We start from the raw sequence: 24,482 nt of genomic DNA, 5'->3' as shown, positions 1-24,482 counted from the left end.
TTGAGCACATCATTTTATTGGAATGAGCTGAAACAGAGTGAATCTTTGCAGCATCCTGCTTGTCAGTTTTATTTTCAGGAGTCTTCAGCTACATACACTCAGCCATGATGACATGGAGGTCAAGGGGAACAGTTCAAGGGTAAAAAGTATTTTCATACACTCCAGGAGCATGAACACACAGTTGTTTCACGCAAACAAAAACACACCATGACTTACAATGCCATGGACTGTACCCATTCTCCGCAAACATCTCGTCCACCCATCACTGTCACCAGTGACTTGGTTGTGCAATAAGTACAGTATTTAATGCTAAAAGTACTTTGTATCATAATACAGCATTGCAAAAGGATTCGCAAAGTTTACACACACTTTGCTTTTGTGACAAGTGATTTTGAGATGGTACATAATTGTCTAGGTCACCATCATGCTTCAAATTGTCCATAATCTGAAATAAATGCAAATATTGTAAACTCCAAGTCAAACTCTTCCTACCAGACATAACACTTCTGATAAGTGAAAAAATGAAAACATTTAAGTAAACTGAGAAACAAATTGTTAAAATGTTTTCTACCTTTAATGACACTAAATTAAATACTGTATTTCTAGGACAGTGAACATGTAGTGTTAACTCAAAAGACAAACCATACACATACAATATATTTTGCTAACTTTATAAGACCTTTGAAAGGAGTGTTTTCAGAACTTTTGAGACTCACAGGTTGCGTTTACACAGGCAGTCCAATCAGGACTTTTTAGCTCTAACAATTGGTATTTGACCACTCGCATTAGATCCTTTCCCAAAAATCATCTAATCAGTCAAGACCAATTAGTGAAAAACGATCAGAATTGGGCTGCCTGTGTAGACTGCCATAGAGAAAACCTTGATCACTAGTGTCCATTATATTTCATTCAGTAGTACAATCACTGTGCATCACAATACCCTTATTCTTATGTATGGTTTTACTGTCTTAATTTCCCATAAAGACTTCAGGGTCTGTGGATTGATATGTCATTCAACCTAAAATACAGTGAATGAATGTATTACGTTCACATTAAGTCCTCAAATGAGTGGAGGCCTATTGAATCCAACTCTGTAACCAGGTTTCTACGATAATTAACATAACACCAATCTGTTTGGCCATTTTTCCACTCCTGTCATGCTAAACATACACCTTTAGCATATGAGACAGTGTACAAGGGGTGGAACGTTAGCTAAACAGACTGGTAACCAGGCTAACACAAGAGTATCATTCTCTTTGAACTGTATAGGAACATTCAAAACAGATGAAGAAAAAAAACATGCCTGCATATTCAGTCAACCCTTGACTTACGACTCATCCTGGAACTCTGGTTACCGTTTTGAAATGTAATTTCCAGGTAGGGGGTAGGAACTGGGAAGCAAGACCAAAATGAACCATTCTCGACCCAGCATAACATACATACAGTATCAGCCTAAGGCATTGGCTATGCAGAGCACAGCAACTACCAGGGCCATATTCGTTAGGCAACAAACAGAACAAAACAGAAAAACTGACTTAAACAGGGACTACCTTGAACATATCCAATAAGAAACACTTTTTGCTAAATGTTTTGCTACAGTGTGCCCTAATGAATACAGCCCAGGTGGGACCCAGTCAGTCCCTTCCCCTTATTAATCCTTATTACAACATCATGTTCCTGTAACACTGATAAACCTTAACACTAATTCCTGGCAGGGGAAAGCAGGTAAGGCTTCTCAATTAGCATTTCATTTGAACACTTAGGTATAAGGGCCTTGTAAAAACTGCATAACACATTCAAAAATAAATGCATGACGCTTAGTAGCTTAGATAAACAACTTAAGGTCTGTTGACATACTAGCTTGCCAATTGAATTGTACCTACAAGTATTTATGAAGTGCCTGGGGGCATATCATATACTGATTATAAGCATGTTATGAAGTCTTTAGAAGGGCCCTCATGGTGAAGTGTTGTCGTTTTTGAGAACACTGACTGAAAGACACCAGACATATGAAGACATGCACGCAAAGGACATCTTGATGAAAACACTTTGCGCACAAAATTAAAGTGCTCACATTGAGACATTAAAATCAAGCTTGAGCCCTGTTCGAGATACAAAAGTATATGGTTTTGCTCCTTTCCATTCAGTATTGCAGGAAGTGACTTGATTTCACAGGCAGGTGTTAAACACCCGTTGATAGTGTATAAGCAAATACCAAAAACAGATGAAGTACAAAATGAAAGAACATAAATTAATTAAAAACAAGAACATTAAGTTCATCCATTTTAGTGTGGTTAGTGATACGTCTACCCGCTTAGCAATATATATAATTTTCCTTGTTAGGTCACTGTTTTGTTTTAACTATGTCCAACTACGATTATATATATATATACACAGTTTAATATACTTGTATAAACCTGTTACACAGTCAGTGCACAACAAAATAAAATATATTTTAAAAAACTATGACCATGGTAGCCGTAGGGGTTTTCAGTGAGAAACGACAGACAAGGCCCTCTAAATACACTAATGATTAGTCTTCTTCATACATCATTTTCGGAATATTAACACTAAAATGCCACAAGGAGTTTGAACTACCCTGGTTTACCTCAAACAGGTTTCTGTAAAACATTTTGAGGATTAGTATTCACATCCTACCTAAAATTGCGCATGCACAGAAACTAAATCTTTCACGCCAAGGGAGGTTTAAGTTGAATGCAGGTATCTGAAACGACGATTGAGAACGTTGCTTGAGAGGAAACTGCAGCAGCCACAGAAGCATCACTGTATATACAGCGTATTAAGTAAAAAGGGGGTCGGGGTCAGATAGGGAGATGGCTATGTCAATGGAAACCTTGGATGTTTCCCCAACACCATGTAAAGTCCATCCCTATGGTCAAACGGAGACAGGGGTGAGGGGGTCAGTGGGGGTGTGTCGTGGTGAACAGTCTGGTCATCACAGGATGAAGAAGAGAATGACGACCACAAACAGAATGGCCAGTAGAATACCAATAGCACACCACTGTCGCCGGTCTGCAAGAGAGAAAAACAGAGAGAGTGGAAAAGAATGCGGGTGAACTGTATCAAACAACGAGAGGAGCAATTGACCTTTTTCTTGCTTTCAGACATGTTCAGGCATGAGAGGTCCAACTACTAGGAATTCATGTTCTATGGAAAATACCATGTCTTTCAACCTGAAATATTCAACTTCAAAGTTGCAACTGGAATGTCGCAAAGAAAACTAGCAAAAAGCAGCAGGAAAAAAAATAATACAATAAAGTACAAATATAAAACCCTAAGCGCAGGTAGCGCTAATGGGGCGGCAGGTAGCCTAGTGGTTAGAGCGTTGGGCCAGTAACTGAAAGGTTGCTAGATCGACTCCCCGGGCTGACAAGGTAAAAATCTGTCGTTCTGCCCCTGAACAAGGCAGTTAACCCACTGTTCCTAGGCTGTCATTGTAAATAAGAATTTGTTCTTAACCGACTTGCCTAGTTAAATAAAGGTTAAATAAAATTACATTGTCTAGGGCAGTGTTTCCCAACTCCATGCCCTCGAGTACCCCCAACAGTACATATTTTTGTTGTGGCCCGGACAAGCACACCTAATTCTACTTGTCAACTAATCATCAAGCCCTTGACAAGTTGAATCAGGTGTTTTTGTATGGGCCCACAAGATAAATGTGTGCTGTTGGGGGTACTTGAGGACCGGAGTCTAGGGGCCAGGGAAAAGTATCGACTGGATATCCTGACATTAAAAAAAAATGACCCGATTTCATTTGACTCCTGAGTTCTTCCTGTTGGAAGCTTCCTGAGAGGGTTTCCTTATAAGGAGGTGCCACCATTTTTTGTAGGTGGGTGGGTGGGTGGGCGGGGGTCCTTTCCTTCCTCTTCAGCTGCTGATTCAGGCTGAATCCAAGTTGTCTTGCACAGATATTCCCTTAAACAGGAAGTTAATGACTGGGCCTTCTCTCTCAAGTCAAGCATATATCATCTTTAATGACCACCCATACATAAGCGGCCTGACATATCAGGGAACATCAAAAGACATCCACAACAATACTCCAAAAGTTGCAGACTTTGATAACTTGCAGTAGTGGAGATGGTTCCTGAATTTTGAAGTGTATTTTTAACCAAGGTAGAATGGTGGTGAATAAAGAGACTATGCTGCGTTACTTACCAGTGGTCATGTTGGAGACCTTGGCCAGCTTCTTCATGACGTTGTCCAGTCTGGAGTGGGTACTTTCCATCTCATGGGAGAAGTCATCCAGCATACTACAAGAGAGAAGACATGCTGCTTTGTAGATACCAGGAAAGATATAAACCCGTATTGACAAAGTGTCTCAGAGTAGGAATGCTGATCTAGAATCAGGTACCCCTGTCCATATAATCTTATTCATTATCATCCACAAGTCTAAACTGATCCTAAATCAGCACTCCTAGTCTGAGACGCTTGATACATATGGCACCTGATGATCTGTGCAGACCTGAAACTCTAATACTCATGTCATTGATTAATGTTGCTGTGGTTGTGTATCAGTGGATGTTTACGTACACTGTCTGTTCATCCAACTCCATGCCAATCCTCTCAGACATGTTCTTCAGCACCCCGATGGTCCCAGACACCAGCTCCAGCTGGTCATCCTGCTGCTCTGCCATGAGCTGACACACACACACGTCACCGTCACTGACTTATGTCACGTTATTCATTTCATACAAAGTATGTTGCAACTGATACAACTGTAAAAATATAAATACAATTATTCCTTTTCAATATAAATGTATAATACAGCACCTAGTAAGTACAGCAATCAACATAGGTGTGTACATAAGCATGAAACATTTTTATTAGCTATACCTGCTGTTGGGTTTGCTGCTCCTCGATGAACTGGGAGTTGGCCGTCCGTAGCTCTTGGTCCAGGCGGGTGTATTTGTCGGGTCCTGGTTGCCAGATTGGGCCTTGAGACACACTGTCCCCTAACAGAGCCTGAGGGAGAAGTGGAGCAGCAATGATTACATAGGAGATCTGCTGAAGTATGTGGACATGGTCACTCAACTGAAATGGTGAGGAGGATCCTGCCAATACGAATTGCACTTACTCTCTGACAAATGCTAACTGAGGCTGTTTGCAGTGTCAACGATCAGATAAAGTAGTACGCAACCTGCTGATTTAAAATGTGCTTCACGTTTGAGAAGTGCATTCCGTCATACTGCATCATTACATGCACAGTGACAAACAGTAAAAAAAAAATAAAATAGCTTCAGTAAGATCTCAGCCCAATAGTTAAATAGAGCTACACACCTGTCTGTTTTTCTTGTCGGACATGGCTAAGGCTGTTGGACTGGACATGTGGTCTTTCATTTCCTGAAATAGAACACAGCATTGACCATAAAACACAGTATGTTCAATAAGAGGATGTAATAATAAAGGCATGCACCAGCCATCATATCCAGATTGGCTGATAATGGCTATAAAGAAAATACAACATCTCTAATTATTAGGGGTCCTAGCACTGAAGGTTCAGGAACCCTATTCTTTTTGATAGGGTTACTGCTGCTTCCAAGTATATGTGTGTGATGGCTACTGCAAGTTAAACTAGAATCCTTCCGGGCCTGTCTCACCTTAACAGTTTGTCTGGTGCTTGTGATGAAGCCTTTCCGTTTGGTCAGCTCCACTGCGTCCAGATTGAACTTCTTAGGGTTCGATTCAACAATACTTGCATTTACTGTTAAGGAATAGCCTATTCAACAAAGACATGATAAACAATCAAGCCGTTTTACTCTCTATGAAGATTAAACTACTATACTTGCAGGATGCTGTACTCTTTAAAGTACTGTATTCTATTCACAGATGAAGCACAGTTCACAATGTTTTGATAAACCAGTATATATTAAACTAAGAGTAATTTTATGTTGAAAGGATATTGATGGTCTCATCGAGATCTTCCAGGTCCCAGTCGATGGACCGCAGACTGTTTCTCAACTCATTGGTGGTCCAATCCACCTCCTCCTTGGAAGCACCACTGGGATCCAGCAGCAACTCGCTCCATCTATGGTACAGCCCTTGAGCAGTGTTCACTGCCTTCTGGACCTCACTGGAGATTTGTTGAATAGAAAAAGTCTAGAATAAAAGTACATCTACAGTATCGAGCTACCTAAAGCACATAGAAATGCAATACTAAGAGGTAGGCTCCTTTAGTCCATTATTGGGCTAACGTTATTCCTTATAGTCCAAGGACCTGACATGGTCGGTTTAGAACCAAATTTGCTTGGGCAGACAAAATAGCCAAATACACTAACCTTTATTTTTTTTAATTGAACCTTTATTTAACTAGGCATGTCAGTGAAGAACTCATTCTTATCTACAATGACGGTCTATTCTCAATTGCGGTAATGTTCTAGAAACATAAAGGCATTTACTTTAATATAACAAATGCAAAATATACACTTACTATATACACTGTTTTAACACAGTTGCAGCCGACAGTATTTGTCAGTGACAACGTTAGTGGCGTCCATCTTCCGTTTACACACAGGTGTTAGGAGACGCAGATAGACTACTACCTGTGCTAATTAGCTGTCTTCCGTAAACACGTGGCGATATGGCCGTGTGGGAACACTAACCTTAGGACAGTGTCTATCAATTTAACCGTTTTATTTCATTATCACCGATATGAAAGACACGGTCCTTATGCTTCCAAACCCGTAGCGCAATCGATCTGTTTTAATGTTAAGACCAAGCGTCATGGCTCTTAATGTTTAGTTATGTAGGTACTGTATTTTGTTTTCGTCCAATGATTTAAGTTAGTTAATTTGGCTACTGTATGTGTAATGTATTGGAACTGAGATTCATGATCAAGGCGGGATAGCTAAGCAGTAGCTGGCAAGACATTAAAGTTGACATAACGTTAGTCACAAAGGCACATTAATATAACCACACATGCACTATTACATCAACCCATATATATCTTTAAAAAAAAAAAGTAAATTAGAATATTTGCCATAGCTGTCGATCTTATATTAATCATCCAACATTGTAACGTTAACTAGCTAACGTTAACTCAGTGAGTCGGGCAAGTTAAACGTTAGTTAAACATGACAATAAACAACAAGCGCCACAAAAATGCAAATTGCTATCCATGCTTCTCACCATTGTGACAGCTGGGCTGTGAAACACGAACGTAATTTGCTAACTGACTAAACAGATAGCTAAGCTTGGTAGCGACAAAGCTAACTACAACAATTCCCCTTTGTTCCAAGCTAACGTTAGCCATCCTTGCTAAAGCCAGACTTGATGGCAAACTTGATACTAGTAACAAGCTAACGTTATCTGATGAAGCCTTAGCTACTTACCCTTTGACGACGAAGAACGGATCTTCCATAGACATATTGCTAAATAATTTACTGCAATACTAATGTTTCAAACTCCTATACACCTTCGAGAGACATGCCTGACTTGTTGACTGTCCAAAACGAGGAGCCCTGTGTTCTGTTTACATAGACGTTAAAGCCATGTTTACATGCGGGCAATCCGACTGCAAGTGAGGGAGTTCTATTAACCTGAGCCGTGGTGCACCGTTCTATGACCCGTGACGTGCAAAAGCGGCGAGGGAGGAGCGCCATTCTCAAATCGAACAGTCCTAGCTATGGCTTGAGTGGTAAGGCTAAAGCAAAGCAACCAACTGCAGACGAAAGTGGAGGAGTGAAGTCTTTTTTTTGGAGGAGTGAAGTCTGGGGAGTTGCATCAGCTACAGCCGAAAGTCAGAGACACTGATGTGGTTTTCCAACAGCAAGACTCAGTGCAACATGGCAGTGTTGCCATAGTTTGTACAGTTGGGATCCTTCCGTGAAGTGTTTGTTGTCATTCAAGGAGAGATGAATAGTTTTCATGCACATTTTTTCACTTGAGAAATACTGCACCAAACATCTTAGTTAGATGTACAATTGCGTGACTAAGTTCTCCTTGGCAAAAACGTCAAAATGAATGACCAATTTTTTTGTTGTTCTAATTTTCAAGTGAAGGTCTTTTAAGAACGTATACAAGCACACTCTTTCGGTTCAGTAAGGCGCAAACTGAAGCATGCTGATGCCTTAAGCGCATTGAAGCATAAGGCTCAACTTCTCCACCGTTTTGGTGCCCTGGCTACCACGCTATAACAGTGTGAAGCGAACCCATGCATATATGCAGATACTGTGCGTGACTGTGTGAGAGTGTTGCATCTTGATCATCTCAATGGGCACGTTCGACATTGCAGCCGGCTTTATAGGCGAGTCGAGACTGACTGATCTAGAAATCACCTTACATCATAAATCACTTCTCAATATTATTTGTAGATCAGCCAGTCAGTCAACATTTACCCATACAACACGGTGCTGCTCGTAGGAACGTCATTTAACTGAGTCTAACTTTAATCTAGCCTGGGCTGTGAGCTGACTTCACAGTGTGTTGTGAAGGTCAGTTTGCAAGGGACTGGCACCTAAAATATTTAGATATGTAATGTTAGCTAGAAGTATTTATCTTTAAAGCCTAGCTATCAAATCACTCATTACACTTGACATTGCAGATGAGAAATCACCTTCAACAGGTAGCAAGCTATCAACCAGACGGTCGCTAGTTCGTATCCCAGGTAATGGGATAATCTGGTGGGGCACTGACAACTGAAAGATTCTATCTCCAGACATTGTGCACTTGAGCAAGACACTTAACCCTTATAACAACTTATGTGCACTTAAAGATGCTTTAAAGAGGTTTAGTTTGTTTATCTCTATCTTCAGGTTTTGCCTGAATGGTTCACATTATGATAGCCTAAAACATCAATCAATTTCTTAACTCATGAAACCATACAATCTTTAGTTTTAGGCTAACCATACAGTATAGGCTTTTTCTCATGGTCGTGGGGAGGTGTGCCTCATTTTTGCTTTAAGGCCTCATTCATTCAAAAACATGGATTTCCTGTGTTTTATATATATTTCCACACTGAGGTTGGAATTACATTGTGAAAATTATGATGATGTCCTTTTAGTGTAAGAGCTGTTAGAAAAGACCGCCTGAAATTTCAGCCTGTTTTGGTGGGATGGACTTTTGGCCTTCCATGGTGACGTCACCATGTGTTAAATTAGTTAATAGACCAATGAGAAAGACTATTCCAAACCTCTCTGCCGATAACAGCTAGTCTTCAGTTTCCCCCTCCCCACTCAGACCACTCCCAGCAAAATTCTTACTTGAGAAATTGCCCTTTGCTAAGAATATATTTTAGTTAATTTTTTATTATTTTCATTGAAAACAACCACAATACGGTACTTCATTGTTACCCAGAAATTATGTGATATTGAGATAAAACGGGTGCATTGGACCTTTAAGTAATTGCTGGCCAATATTTTGTTCATTTAGGGGACCCTTTTTGTCTCAAGAGCCCCACCAGCAAAAGTTGTGTATGAACAACACATAAATAGAATGTGTGACAGGTTTTGACTGACCAAAGACACAGGCTGGGCTATAGTCGACATCTTGGAAATGGGTACATCTAAATTATTTCCTCAATTCCTCCTGTCCTCTCTTCTCATCTCCTTCTCAAAATGCATTAGAGCCTGAGGTTCCCCTCGGAACTTCTACAAGAAAACAAACTGAGAAGGCGGTGATGACAGATGTTGCGAGGAATAAAATCGAGATTCACCCTACATTTACTAACAACATTTGTTTTCTGATTGAAAGCACAGGGACTATGCTGGTCTGCTTAAAACATGTTGGTATTACAGACTCAGACAGGGAGAGGCTGAAAATGTCAGTGAAGACACTTGCCAGTTGGTCAGCGCATGCTCGCAGTACACGTCCTGGTAATCCGTCTGGCCCTGCGGCTTTGTGAATGTTGACCTGTTTAAAGGTCTTACTCACATCTGCTGCGGAGAGCGTGATCACACAGTCTTCCGGAACAGCTGGTACTCTCATGCACGTTTCAGTGTTATTTGCCTCGAAGCGAGCATAGAAGTAGTTTAGCTCGTCTGGTAGGCTTGTGTCACTGGGCAGCTCTCGGCTGTGCTTCCCTTTGTAGTCTGTAATGGTTTGCAAGCCCTGCCACATCCGACGAGCGTCAGAGCCGGTGTAGTACAATTCGGTCTTAGTCCTGTATTGATGCTTTTCCTTTTCGATGGTTCGTTGGAGGGCATAGCAGGTTTTCTTATAAGCTTCCGGTTTAGAGTCCCGCTCCTTGAAAGCGGCAGCTCTAGCCTTTAGCTCAGTGCGGATGTTGCCTGTAATCCATGGCTTCTGGTTGGGGTATGTGCGTACGGTTACTGTGGGGACGACATCATCAATGCACTTATTGCTAAAGCCAATGACTGATGTGGTGTAATCCTCAATGCCATCGGAGGAATCAAGGAACATATTCCAGTCTGCGCTAGCAAAACAAACCTGTAGCTTAGCATCTGCTTCATCTGACCACTTTTTTATTGACCGAGTCACTGATGCTTCATGCTTTAATTTTTTTTGCTTGTAAGCAGGATTCAGGAGAACATAATTATGGTCAGATTTGCCAAATGGAGGGCGAGGGAGAGCTTTGCGTGCGTCTCTGTGTGTGGAGTAAAGGTGGTCCAGAGTTTTTTTCCCCTCTGGTTGCGCATTTAACATGCTGATAGAAATTTGGTAAGTCTGATTTAAGTTTCCCTGCATTAAAGTCCCCGGCTACTAGGAGTGCCGCCTCCTTGTGGTATGTAGACAGTTATGAAAAATACAGACAAACTCTCTAGGTAGATAGTGTGGTCTACAGCATATCATGAGATACTCTACCTCAGGCGAGCAAAACCTTGAGACTTCCTTAGATATCGTGCACCAGCGGTTATTTATAAAAATACATAGTCTGCCGCCCCTTGTCTTACCACACGCCACTGTTCTCTCCTGCCGATACGGCGTATAACCAGCCAGCTGTATGTTGATAATGTCATTGTTCAGCCACGACTCCGTGAAGCATAAGATATTACGTTGGTAGTTTAATCTTCTGTGTAGGTCATCGATTTTATTTTCCAAAGATTGCACGTTTGCTGGGCAGAATGGAAGGAAGTGGGGGTCTATTCGATCGCCTACGAATTCTCAGAAGACAGCCTGCCCTCTGGCCCCTTTTTCTCCGTCTTCTCTTCACGCAAATGACGGGGATCTGGGACTGTTCCCGGGGAAGCAGTATATCATTCACGTCGGGCTCGTTGGACTCGTTGAAGGAAAAAAAGGATTCTACAAGTCCATGGTGAGTAATCGCAGTACTGATGTCCAGAAGTTATTTTCGGTCATAAGATACGGTAGCAGCAACATTATGTACAAAATAAGTAAAAAAATAAGTTACAAACAACGCAAAGAATTGAACAAAAGAACACAATTGGTTAGGAATACGTAAAACGTCAGCCTTGTTCTCCGGCACCATCTTCACGCAGTCTCCTCTGAACAATGGATGTTGAGATGTATCTGTTACTTGAACTCTCTGAGGTGCAACCTGAGGTGCGGTTAATTGCCATTTTCCGAGGCTGGTAACTCTAATGAACTTATCCTTTACAGCAGAGATAACTCTGGGTCTTCCTTTCCTGTGGCGGTCCTCATGAGCCAGTTTCATCATAGCAAAGTTCTTGACATTTTCCGTATTGACTGAGCTTCATGTCTTAAAGTAATGATGGACTGTCATTTCTCTTTGCTTGTTTGAGCTGTTCTTGCCATAAATAGACTTGGTCTTTTACCGAATAGGGCTATCTTCTTTATACCACCCCTACCTTGTCACAACACAACTGATTGGCTCAAATGCTTTAAGAAGGAAATAAATTCCACAAATTCACTTTTAACAGGCACACCTGTTAATTGAAATTGTCACGGTTGTCATAGGAATGAGCGGACCAAAGTTCAGCGTGTGTGTCGTTCCACATTTTATTTACACTGTGAAACTATGCAATACATAAATAAACTGAATGACAAAAACAACAAACCGTGACACAGCGGTGAAACATACACTGACTTATAGATAATCTCCCACAAACCCAGGTGGGAAAAACCCCTACTTAAGTATGATCTCCAATTAGAGACAACGAGGACCAGCTGCCTCTAATTGGAGATCATCCCAAACAAAACCAACATCGAAATACAAAACTAGAACATGAACATAGAAATAGAAAACATAGAAAAACACCCCCTGTCACGCCCTGACCTACTCTACCATAGAAAATAACATCTTACTACGGTCAGGACGTGACAGAAATGCATTCCAGGTGACTACCTCATGAAGCTGGTTGAGAGAATGCCATGAGTGTGCAAAGCTTCCATCAAGGCTACTTTGAAGAATCTCAAATACAACATATATTTTTGATTTGTTGAACACTTTTTTGGTTGCTATATGATTCTATATGTGTTATTTCATAGTTTTGATGGCTTCACTATTATTCTACAATGTAGAAAATAGTAAAAATAAAGAAAAAGGTGTGTCCAAACTTTTGACTGGTACTGTTCGTACGGTCACTGTGGGGCCAATGTCATTGATGCACGTATTGATGAAGCCGGTGACTGATGTGGTATACTCCTCAATGCCATCGGATGAGTCCCGGAACATATTCCAGTCTGTGCTAGCAAAACAATCCTGTAGCTTAGCATCTGCATTATCTGACCACTTCCGTATTGAGCGAGCCACTGGTACTTCCTGTTTTAGTGTTTAGTTGTAAGCAGGAATAAGGAAGATAAAATTATGGTCAGATTTGCCAAATGGAGGGTGGGGAGAGCTTTGTATGCATCTCTGTGTGTGGGGTAAAGATGGCCTATAGTTTTTCTTCCTCTTGTTGCACATGTAACATGCTGGTAGAAATTAGGTAAAACAGTTTCCCTGCATTAAAGTCTCCGGCCACTAGGAGCGTCGGCTCTGGATGAGCATTTTCTTGTTTGCTTATGGCTTTATACAGCTCGTTGAGTTTGAGTTTCATCTTAGTGCCAGCATCAGTTTGTGGTGGTAAATAGACAGCTATGAAAAATATAGATGAAAAGATACTCAAAAAATCTTGAGACTTCCTTCATTTTTGATTTTGCGAACCAGCTGTTATTGACAAATAGACACAGACCGCCACCCCTTGTCTTACTGGAGGCAGCTGTTCTGTCTTGCCGATGCACGGAAAAACCAGCCAACTGTATATTATCCATGTCATCGTTCAGCCACGACTCGGTGTAACATAAGATATTACAGTTTTTAATGTCCCGTTAGTAGGATAGTCTTGAACGGAACTCATCCAGTTTATTTACCAATGATTGCACATTGGCCAATAGGATGGACGGTAGAGGCGGGTTATTCTCACCTTGCCAATGAATTCTCACAAGGAACCCGGACCTGTGTCCCCTGTATCTGCGTCTTCTCTTCACGCGAATGACGGCGATTTGTGCCTTTTCAGGTATCTGGAGTAAATCCTTTGCGACTAACTCGTTAAAGAAAATGTTTGTCGTCCAGTTCGAGGTGAGGAATCACTGTTCTGATATCCAGAAGCTCTTTTCGGTCATAAGAGACGGTGGCAGAAACATTATGTACAAAATAAGTCACAAATAATGCGGAAAAAACACACAAAATAACACTATTGGTTAGGAGCCTGTAAAATGGCAGCCATCTCCTCCGGTGCCGTTATTGACCTTGCATCCTAATCACTAATCATTATAATTTATGGATCAGTCAATTTGCCCACTGCAGTAGCCGATCTACACAGGGTCCTTTATGTTCAATATTTGTGATAAATGAAAAAGCATTAATGCAAATAAACAATCCTCAATCAATTAGATAATTATTCAACCTGTGAGCGTTTGATGGACTTCCAGGTCACATCCCTTTTTTAGCGAATGCATGGATTGGATTTTAGTGTAATCCAAGGACTACCTTCAGGTTAGGAATTGGATTGTGTTTCTACAGTATTATAAATATATTTTTGGATTGAATTGAACCCTATGAGCATAACTATGCCTATAATATGGTATTTAAATATGTAATATATGGACCCAAAAACTGTTTATCTTGTCACCAACAATTGGGGTTGTTCCACTGGATATCATCAGGTGAATGCACCAATTTGTAAATCGTCTGCTAAATGACGTAAATGTAAAATGTAATGGGTAAGTGTTACAGGCATGTTTTTTAAAACACAAAAATCATGCAAATTATGACCCACACATTTCCAGACAATGACTTGACAAATCACCACATTTTAAACTGCGCTATAGGCTCAAGAGACACTTATTTTCCATTAAGATTAGAGTACATTTCAACACACCCTCCCCCCACATAACTAATGCATACCTAATGCTGCGTTCATAGCCAAGTGGGAAGAAGGTAATTACCAGTTCTGAAATCGTAAATACCAGTTGGATGCATTCATGTGCTTTTAACTTGTTGAGAAATGCTGATTGGCTAATGGCTGCGTCAACCTAACTAAAAGTACACCTATCATGCTTGTAAACAAATTAGTCTTCAAAAAATATGTATATATTTATTGTTATAAATAATGTTTTGATGTTGCCGAAAAAGCTGTTATCGAGGTAATTTCCAGAGGTCAGCATGTGGGAGAAGTTGGAGCTCAAGAGATGATAGAGGAGTTTCCCACCAGTTGTAGGGGCGTTCAAGTGGATTATTCTCAGTCGTATGTGGTAATAGCACCTTCCCACTTGGTTATGAATGCAGCATAACAGTCTCCTGAAACAAAACACCACTACCCCTCCCCCTCCTAACTGTTCCATTCACTAGAATTTGCCTTTGCCAGGACACGGCACAAAAGCATCATGTGACCTGGCTGAAAACAGTCAAAGCATTACATCAGCTCAGGAAGTCAGCAATCAAAAGAAAATATACCGTACTCTAAAGGGGACACAGCATGGCAGCAGAAAAGAGCTGTATTTATTTATTAGTGTTGTTGTTCTAGCGAAAAGACTAGACTAACATTTTGGTTCGGGAAGATAACAGTAAGGGGAAATCTAAACACATTTCTGATATTAAAAGTATGATTATCAGAAACATTTTGGACTAATGTAAAATAGCCTAAATGAATGGATAAATTTGATTAAAAAAAATCTAAAATGATCAAATAAGCTCATTCATAAGTGAAATCACATTAGTAACCTACAATATAATAAGCTATAGCCTATGTCTTGAGTGTTATATTTTATTACGTGCACTTTTATATTTTTAGAAGGCTATTTCCGACAGTTTAAAATTGCGTTTATCCCTTTAAAACACTCTCTCGGGTTTGTATTTAAATCTGATTTATCTTTTTAGCGCACCCCCATTGGTCCATATGGATTTGGCGGGGCAGTATTCGTAGTGATTGTAAAGACGACACGTATTTTCATTGGCTGGCCTGGCTGTTACGTTAGGGTATAAAGCGGTGTTAAAAATAGATACAGCCCCATTCCTCTTAATACTCAGCTGTTGATTGGAGCGAAAGGTGTAAGAATTTACTGAAAGCCTTTAATTTCTTCACCCATGCACCAATTTGATTCTGCTTAGGAGAACGATGAAACACATCTTGCATTCATCAAATGCCAGTTTCTAAAAAATATATATATACATTTACGTCACTGTTGAATTCAGTGCGATTTGTAAGCGAATCGCGTGCAGTCGTTAGCTGGACAAACAAACTCGAATAGCTTACATTTACACCCGGGATTTTAGGATTACCTTTCTAACCAGTTGTTTCGACGTGGACTGAAGCACAATTAAGACAGTGGGTGCTTTTTCTTACCAAGCTAATAGTTTTTAATCATGGAGTTTAAAGTTGAGGCGCATCGGATTATGAGTATTTCACTCGGGAAGATCTATAACTCCCGAGTGCAACGTGGTGGTATCAAACTACACAAAAATCTACTGGTCTCCCTCGTTCTACGGAGTGCCCGGCAAGTATACCTGAGTGACTACTACGGCGGCATATGCCTGAGCGCCCAGCAAGCAAGAGAGTGGTGTGAGGGGGAGTACATGGCTTCAGAACAAGACAAATTGGTCCCCGGTTCGACAGAGAGCCTGTCTGAATCGGACGAGCAAAGCGAAGTGGCGGTGGACAAGCAGGAGCCCAGAGATGTGGTCGAGTCCCCGGCGGCACTCCACGTAGAAACTCAAGCGAGTGGCGAGCAAGACAGCGCCGAAAATGGAGTTTCGGATTCAGGATGTAGCGACATCAAAACCCCGGAAGAGAGCCCGGAGGTTACTCAGACATGTGCGGTCGCCAGTGTTGTTACTGCTATCTCATCCAACAGTATTAGTGCTCCCTCTCAGAGTGATCCAAAAGAGGAAACGGAGACGCCGACAGACTGCCAGACGGACAACAGTGAATCATCGGAGAAACATTCGTACGAGCCCAAAGCGCCCCAGGCTTACACTAACAGGAAACGGACTGCCGATGACTCAGAACTCACAGACTCACCAACGAAAAGAACGAAACCAACTTCCACATCTATACCTCCTACAAACGACGAGAATAAAGGGGAAACTGAAGAAATGGACACTAGCAATGTATCGAGTTTGATAACAATATTCGGTTCCAGTTTTTCTGGACTCCTGAGTAACAAAGAGGGAGAGCAGCCTGACTCCGAGGCAGAGGACAGTGACTCTGGGCAAATCTGTTGTGATCAAATGCTCAAAAACCTCAACCCTTGGAGTACTGCAATTGTTGCCTTTTAAACTTTGAAGCTGTGATTTTGATGTTACTTGGGGGATTTTAATAGGGATAGAACGGGAGGGTTCTACTATTGCAGTTCTAACCCCACGTGGTGGAACGTGGAAGACAGTAGTAAATTGGAATTCCCCAAAAGATCACAATGAAAGTAGGCCTACTGTTGTAGCTATTTACATGGAATTTCTGTTGAAAGGATGTGAGCAAGGTGGCATTTAGAGGAGGGATACTAATGTAACCAGTGGCTTATGATAGTTAACTCTGTAACCTGCTCCTACACAAGTCAGCTACAGTATTCCAAAAGCTCCAAGTATCATTTATTAAAATGTATCCTTTCTTAACAAGGATAATGTTACAGGACTGAATGTGACCACTCAATGCTGACGTCATCTGACGTTTATCTGTCAGTCACTGTTTTCTAATGTCTTTGTTTTATAAAGACTTGTACATTTGTAATATGGTGCCTGTAAATACTGTTTTCCCATGTCCTATTCTGAATCTATGTATTTTGGTATCTGCCATGGATCATGATAATTGCGTGACGCTCACGTATTAAAAGATTTTGTTTAACAATTCACTTTTCTTTGCTCTCCTTTTTTCATTGGGTTGGTTTGTACATAATGCACAAAGTGCTGCGATGGTGTCACCTGGTAGGGGTGGATGGCAGATGTGGTAGGACACCATTTGCACAGTAGCTAATTCTTCACATAAATGCTGCAAATGCAATGCTAAATTATCGTATAGGTGTATGGTATGACACTTAGTAATTCTAGTCATCACATCTTATGTTGTCCATTAAAGGGATATTCTTCAAGCAAATACAATATGTTGCGATTTGTAGCCCCTACTAATCCTCAGTCAATTCAGGCTTGCTCCATTGTGCCTATTCTTACATCAATTATAGTGTTATCGCTAAATACTAATCTTAGCCTAATGACCAGTACATTTTTTTTGGACCTTGATAGAGCAGCTGTTGCTTAGCGTCATGTGGCTGTGTACAGAAAACTCCATGCCAGTGACAACCAGCACGTTTCTCTAGTCTGGTCCAATCATTTTGAAACTTCCACGACAACTTTTTGTAGCTCAATGAGGAAAGCCAACCTATTTATCAAGATAAGGAAATGTTTTCAGGAATTATTTGTAGCCCATTCACCATTCCAGATAGTCGGGAAACTTATTAGGCCTCGAACCAGTTTCTTTTTCCTGCTCTCTGTGAACCATTTTCATTGTGCCTACAGGCATGTCCACTTTGCAGCCTCAGCTTTCTACTCTAGCCTCTGCTATTGTAACAGTATAGCTTCCGTCCCTCTCCTCACCCCAACCTGGGCTTGAAACAGGGACTCTCTGCACACATCAACAACTGACACCCACGAAGCATCGTTACCCATCGCACCACAAAAGCTGCGGCCCTTCCTGAGCAAGGAGAACAACTACTTCAGGTCTCAGAGCTAGTGACGTCACCCGATTGAAACGCTATTAGCGCGCACCACCGCTAACTAACTAGCCATTTCACATCGGTTACACTCACCCCCCTTTTGACCTCCTCCTTTTCCGCAGGAACCAGTGATCCGGGTCACGGCACCAATGTAACAGTATAGCTTCCGTCCCTCTCCTCGCCCCAACCTGGGCTTGAACCAGGGACCCTCTGTACACATCAACAACTGACACCCACTAAGCATTGTTACCCATCGCGCCACAAAAGCTGTGGCCCTTGCCGAGCAAGGAGAACAACTACTTCAGGTCTCAGAGCGAGTGACGTCACCCGATTGAAACGCTATTAGCGCGCACCACCGCTAACTAACTAGCCATTTCACATCGGTTACACTATGTTGAAGCTAATCCTGGTTTGTACTTTTCAACATGTAGGCTAATAGGTAAACTACGAGCTGTGCTCCAGTAACCTGGTGCTTTTAACCTAATGGACTTACGGCTAATTATACATTTGGTAATTCTAGTGTCACCTGAACTATTCTCTTACCAACTTGAACTATCTAAACCATACCATTGCTTGTTCAACCTTAACACATATTTAGACTTCTATGTCAGTGAGGTAACAAACCTCATTCTTTTCATAGGGAAGCCCAAGTCAAGAAACCAATCTACAGGAAAACGGTTTCCATAGACCCACTATAGTACTGTACACTTGGGGAAGTAAACATAGACTCAGTCTAAAAATGTGCAACATGGTGGGTATTAAAGGAGAAAACCCTTATATCCATGTAACATCTCAATGAATACTATTATTAAATGGGACTAAATAAAAAAAACAGGGTGTAGGCGTGCAATTGATACTACATACATATGCTATGTAAACAAAACATTAAGGACACCTGCTCTTTCCATGACATAGACTGAACAGGTGAATCCAGGTGAAAGCTATGAACCCTTATTGATGTCACTTGTTAAATCCACTTCTGTCAGTGTAGACGAAGGGGAGCAGACAGGTTAAAAGAAGTATGTTTAAGCCTTGAGACAATTGAGATATGGATTGTGTATGTGTGCCATTCAGAGGGCGAATAGGCAAGACAAAATATTTAAGTGCCTTTGAACGGGGTATGGTAGCAAGTGCCAGGCGCACCGGTTTATGCCAAAAACTGCAACGCTGCTGGGTTTTTCACTCTCAACAGTTTCCCGTGTGTATAAAGAATGGTCCACCACCCAAAGGACATCCAGCCAACTTGACAGAACACTTTCGACTCGTTGTAGAGTCCATGACCTACAAATTGAGGCTGTTGGTGCAACTCAATATTAGGAAGGCGTTCCTAATGTTTAGTATACTCAGGATATACAACCCTAATGTAATTCCTTGGATGTCTTTGCACCATCCGAACATATTTCCAACACCAAATTGGTCCAATGCGGCTATGCAGGCAATGCAGCATGGGCTTAAATGGGATTTAGCCTGCTGTGTCCTGCATGGCCACATGTCTTCACACGGTCACAGCTGGGTATTAATAGCCGGCGCTCCCTGGAGATGCAGCAGAAGGCGCGGCTAAAGCCGGCTGGATCCCGGCTAGGCAGGCTAACACATAGAATGTGGGTCATGACGGTCCCAGGACAAGCGCTCTCACCAGCAGAACACAAACAGAGGGAGAAAAAAGGGAGGAGGAGAGCAGTGTACTTGAATCCTGGTTCCTGGGGATGCACAGGATGTGCAGGATTTGATTAGAGCCAGTTGCTAGTACCACACCGGACTCAACTTATCATCTAGCCCTTGATCAGTTGAATCGGGTCTTATTGCAGGATTGGAACGAAACCTTGCACACCCTGTAGATCCCAATGGCTAGGTTTGAAGAACACTGGAGGGGAGCTTGTTTTGTAATGTGTGGTCCTTTTTCCAAAGGCATACATTGGCTTGGTTATATTTGCTTAATAAGATGGTAGGAATTTATGGACAGGGTTAGGTATTATACGTATCACCTTATTCTCATGAAAAGTAGTGCAAGTGTATGCATGCTTGCATGCGTGAGAGAGACAGAAAGAGGGATGGGGAGAGTGACTGGGTTTAAAGGATCTCTACAGGTGTGGGAATGGTTTTATTGTCTGATCATGTTTTATGTTGCATGACTAATCTGCATGTGATGCAATTACTAAGCGCCTATCCTCTCTCCGCTCCCAGTATTGGGACAGACGGAAGGCTGCACACATGTGAGTGCAGTGCCTTCAGAAAGTATTCATACCCCTTGACTTATTCCACATTTTATTGTGTTACAGCCTGATTTCAAAATTGATAAAATATATTTTTTGGTGAAAACATGTTTTTAGAAATGTGTGTACATTTATTGAAAATTAAATACAGAAATATCTAATTTACATAAGTATTCACACCCCTGAGTCAATACTTTGTAGAAGCACCTTTGGCAGCAATTTCAGCTGCTCGTCTTTCTGGGTAAGTCTCTAAGAGCTTTCCACACCTGGATTGTGCAACATTTGCCCATTATTCTTTTCTAAATTCTTCAGGCTCAAGTTGGTTGTTGATCATTGCTAAACAACCATTGTCAGGTCTTGCCATAGATTTTCAATTAGATTTAAGTCAAAACTGTGACTCGGCCACTCAGGACTGACTTCTTGGGAATAGGGTCCAGTGTATTATTTGGCCTTGTGTTTTACGTTATTGTCCCGCTGAAAGGTGAATTAATCTCCCACACTTTATATTCAGGACAAAAAATGTATTGCTTTGCCACATTTTTTGCAGTATTACTTTATTGCTTTGTTGCCAACAGTATTTATGCTGCAGTAGTTTATGTGTCGGGGGGCTAGGGTCAGTCTGTTATATCTGGAGTATTTCTCCTGTCTTATCCGGTGTCCTGTGTGAATTTAAGTATGCTTTCTCTAATTTTCTCTTTCTTTCTTTCTTTCTTTCTTTCTTTCTTTCTTTCTTTCTTTCTTTCTTTCTTTCTTTCTTTCTTTCTTTCTTTCTTTCTTTCTTTCTTTCTTTCTTTCTTTCTTTCTTTCTTTCTTTCTTTCTTTCTTTCTCTCTCTCTCTCGGAGGACCTGGGCCCTAGGACCATGCCTCAGGACTACCTGGCATGATGACTCCTTGCTGTCCCCAGTCCACCTGGCCGTGCTGCTGCTCCAGTTTCAACTATTCTGCCTGCGGCTATGGAACCCTGACCTGTTCACCAGACGTGCTACCTGTCCCAGACCTGCTGTTTTCAACTCTCTAGAGACAGCAGGAGTGGTAGAGATACTCTCAATGATCGGCTATGAAAAGCCAACTGACATTTACTCTTGAGGTGCTGACTTGTTGCACTCTCGACAACTACTGTGATTATTATTATTTCACCATGCTGGTCATTTATGAACATTTGAACATCTTGGCCATGTTCTGTTATAATCTCCGCCCGTCACAGCCAGAAGAGGACTGGCCACCCCTCATAGCCTGGTTCCTCTCTAGGTTTCTTCCTAGGTTTTGGCCTTTCTAGGGAGTTTTTCCTAGCCACCGTGCTTCTGCACCTGCATTACTTGCTGTTTGGGGTTTTAGGCTGGGTTTCTGTACAGCACTTTGAGATATCAGCTGATGTAAGAAGGGCTATATAAATACATTTGATTTGATTTGATGCATGTTTTGGAATATGTTTTATTCTGTACAGGCTTACTTATTTTCACTCTGTCATTTAGGTTAGTATTGTGGAGTAACTACAATGTTGTTGATCCCTCCTCAGTTTTCTCCTATCACAGCCATTAAACTCTGCAACAGTTTTTAAAGTCTCCATTGGCCTCATGGTGAAATCCCTGACCAGTTTCCTTCCTCTCTGGCAACTGAGTAAGGGAGGACACCTGTATCTTTGTAGTGACTGGGTGTATTGATACACTATCCAAAGGTTAATTAATAACTTCACCATGCTCAAAGGGATATTCAATGTCTGTTTGTTTTTTTGCTTCTGTCTACAAATAGGTACCTTTCTTTGCGCTGCATTGGAAAACCACCCTGGTCTTTGTGGTTGAATCTATGTTTGAAATTCAGTGCTTGACTGAGGGACCTTACAGATAATTGTATGTGTGGGGTACAGAGATGAGATAGTTATTCAAAAATCATGTTATCACTATTATTGCACACAGAGGGAATCCATGCAACGTATTATGTGGCTAGTTAAGGCCATTTTTACTCCTAATCTTATTTAGGCTTGCCATAACAAAGGGGTTGAATACTCATTGACTCAATACATTTCAGCTTTTCATTTTTAATTCATTTGTAAAAATGTTGAAAATCATAATTCCACGTTGACAATACGGGGTATTGTGTGTAGGTCAGTAACAAAACAAATCTACATTTAATAAATGTTAAATTCAGGCTGTAACACAACAAAATGCAGAAATAAATCAAGGGATGTGAATACTTTCTGAAGGCACTGTATATGCCTGGCTCCTTCCAAGCTAAACGCATGCAGCTGTCCATCCCATCACCCTCTGAAACTGTTGGCCCCTCTTCCAGAATTCCAGATTCCTGGAAAAAGACAGAGCGACAGAAAGGGAGAGAGAGGAGAGAAGTGAGTTGCGAAACCATTTCCTGCTGAGGCACTGTGTGTGGGTGTGAGAAAGAAAGAGAGAGGAATGTATAGGCTAAACTTGAGGAATTTAAGGGAAATATTGGTTTGATTAAATGTACTAAGCGGAAGCCACAGTTGGCCCAATAATGCCAACACGCAGGCTTTGTGACCAAGCTTTTAGTGTGTGAGGGCTGGTGAAAAAGGACGGCACAAAGTTTACCCTCTACATTCTTACAATGAGAATAGCCAACATATTATTTATGAAAATATTTGGTACTGTAATACCTCCTTCTACAAAGGCTTTGTACTAGAAATATACACATACTGTAACTGAACAAAGTAAGTATTTGAACTTCACTTTCAATATTGACTGCAAAGTAACCAAATATTTACAGGCTACAACATACAGGTAACTGCCAACATAAAGGAAACACCAACATAGTGTCTTAATAGGGTGTTGGGGCACCACAAGCCGACAGAACAGCTTCAGTGCGCCTTGGCATATCTTCTAGAAGTGTTTGGAACTCTATTGGAGTGATGTGACACCATTCTTCCACGAAAAATTCCATAATTTGGTGTTTTGTTCACGGTGGTGGAAAACACTGTCTCAGGCACCGCTCCTGAATCACACATAAGTGTTCATTAGGGTTGAGATCTAGTGGCTGAGACAAACACACACACTTCAAACCACCTATGCTCCTTTGAGACCCCTCTTTCAAAGTCACAGAGATCTCTTCTTCTAGCCAGGGTAATCAAAATAATGGTCAACTAGGCTTTTTCATACATAACCCTAAGATTGATGGGATGTCAATTGCTTAATTAACTCAGGAACCACACCTGTGTGTAAGCACCTGCTTCTATATATTTTGTATCCCTCATTTACTCATGTTTCCTTGATGTTCGCAGTTACTTGTAGATAAGCAATGCCATAAGAAGATAGATGAGTTTTGACCAAGGTGTTTTGACCCCTGACATGTAAGGTTAGAGGACACAGTCCCTCCGTGGCCTACTTCTCTCTAGTTCTTCTGAAAGCTCTCCAGAGCAGCAGCCAAACAGCCCAATCACCACTCCTGAAACATGTCCAGACAAGTTATGCTACAATAACCCCTTTGTCACCAGGAAGTGAGGAAAGCCAACAAACTCTAGTCTAGATTATCTCAACAAGATGAATATATCTTCTTAATGAAGCCATAACACAATAGGCCAATAATCTATTTATCAAGCTATCCATCTGTCTATTTCAGCTTTGATGAATATTTGCAAATCCCTTTACTTGTTCACTATGTTTTCTGCTTTAACTTTGTTTGACAGACAAAAAGTTCAGCTGACACTTGTGCAGCTTGTTCTAACAAACACCCTTGAGATTGAAAGCATGTGACTACTTAGCCTGAGGGGTTGACTACTAGAGCGCGTACACGCACACACACACACACACACACACACACACACACACACACACACACACACACACACACACACACACACACACACACACACACACACACACACACACACACACACACACACACACACACACACACACACAGAAGGAGAAATCCCTCTCCTTTTCAAAGCTGCTTGTTCAATTGAATCAGCGCTGTGCGCTGGAATTGTCAAAACCCTATCAAAGCTCTCCAAAACACAACCAACACAGCATTCTGAGAATGCTCTCCCACAAGCTGTCGAGTTATTGAAATACCAGCGATAAACCAGTTACACCACATACAATCATGCCCTTATCTCCTGGCTTATTAGGATAGATCTGTGACAGCCTACTGAATGTTTCTATCATCTCAAATTTCTTACCAACACAATCTCGGAAGGTAATCGACATTTCATATTTGGC

The 24,482-nt window shown here is 41.3% G+C and overlaps 2 protein-coding genes across 2 annotated transcripts; one reads left to right on the top strand and one right to left on the bottom strand.

The window, feature by feature from the left end:
• On the bottom strand, nt 1-7,573 carry LOC106613581 (syntaxin-6). The gene is made up of 8 exons (XM_014215990.2): nt 7,350-7,573; nt 5,922-6,091; nt 5,619-5,713; nt 5,299-5,361; nt 4,855-4,983; nt 4,552-4,658; nt 4,177-4,271; nt 1-3,033 (listed from the first exon to the last, which is right to left on the bottom strand). Exons 1-8 carry the CDS (start codon nt 7,382-7,384, stop codon nt 2,957-2,959), a joined length of 771 nt encoding a protein of 256 aa, XP_014071465.1. The 5' UTR covers nt 7,385-7,573; the 3' UTR covers nt 1-2,956.
• Nucleotides 7,574-15,373: 7,800 nt separating this feature from the next.
• On the top strand, nt 15,374-17,221 carry LOC106613579 (immediate early response gene 5 protein). The gene has a single exon (XM_014215989.2). It carries the CDS (start codon nt 15,743-15,745, stop codon nt 16,652-16,654), a length of 912 nt encoding a protein of 303 aa, XP_014071464.1. The 5' UTR covers nt 15,374-15,742; the 3' UTR covers nt 16,655-17,221.
• The last annotated feature ends 7,261 nt before the right edge of the window (nt 17,222-24,482 follow it).

Source organism: Salmo salar, chromosome ssa10, assembly GCF_905237065.1.
Source record: "Salmo salar chromosome ssa10, Ssal_v3.1, whole genome shotgun sequence".
In the NCBI taxonomy this organism is placed as follows: domain Eukaryota; kingdom Metazoa; phylum Chordata; class Actinopteri; order Salmoniformes; family Salmonidae; genus Salmo; species Salmo salar.
Note: the sequence above shows the minus strand (reverse complement) of the source record. Positions and strands in the feature narration are given on the sequence as shown.

Bases quoted from the DNA above. Each gene is read 5' to 3' on its own strand.
- LOC106613581 (XM_014215990.2), bottom strand. From the start codon at position 7,384: ATGTCTATGGAAGATCCGTTCTTCGTCGTCAAAGG. The intron at 5,362-5,618 runs GTGAGACAGGCC...GTTCTATTTCAG, and splicing joins GCACCAGACAAACTGTTAAG to GAAATGAAAGACCACATGTC. The intron at 4,984-5,298 runs GTGTGTAGCTCT...CTTCTCCCTCAG, and splicing joins CCGACAAGAAAAACAGACAG to GCTCTGTTAGGGGACAGTGT.
- LOC106613579 (XM_014215989.2), top strand. From the start codon at position 15,743: ATGGAGTTTAAAGTTGAGGCGCATCGGATTATGAGTATTTCACTCGGG.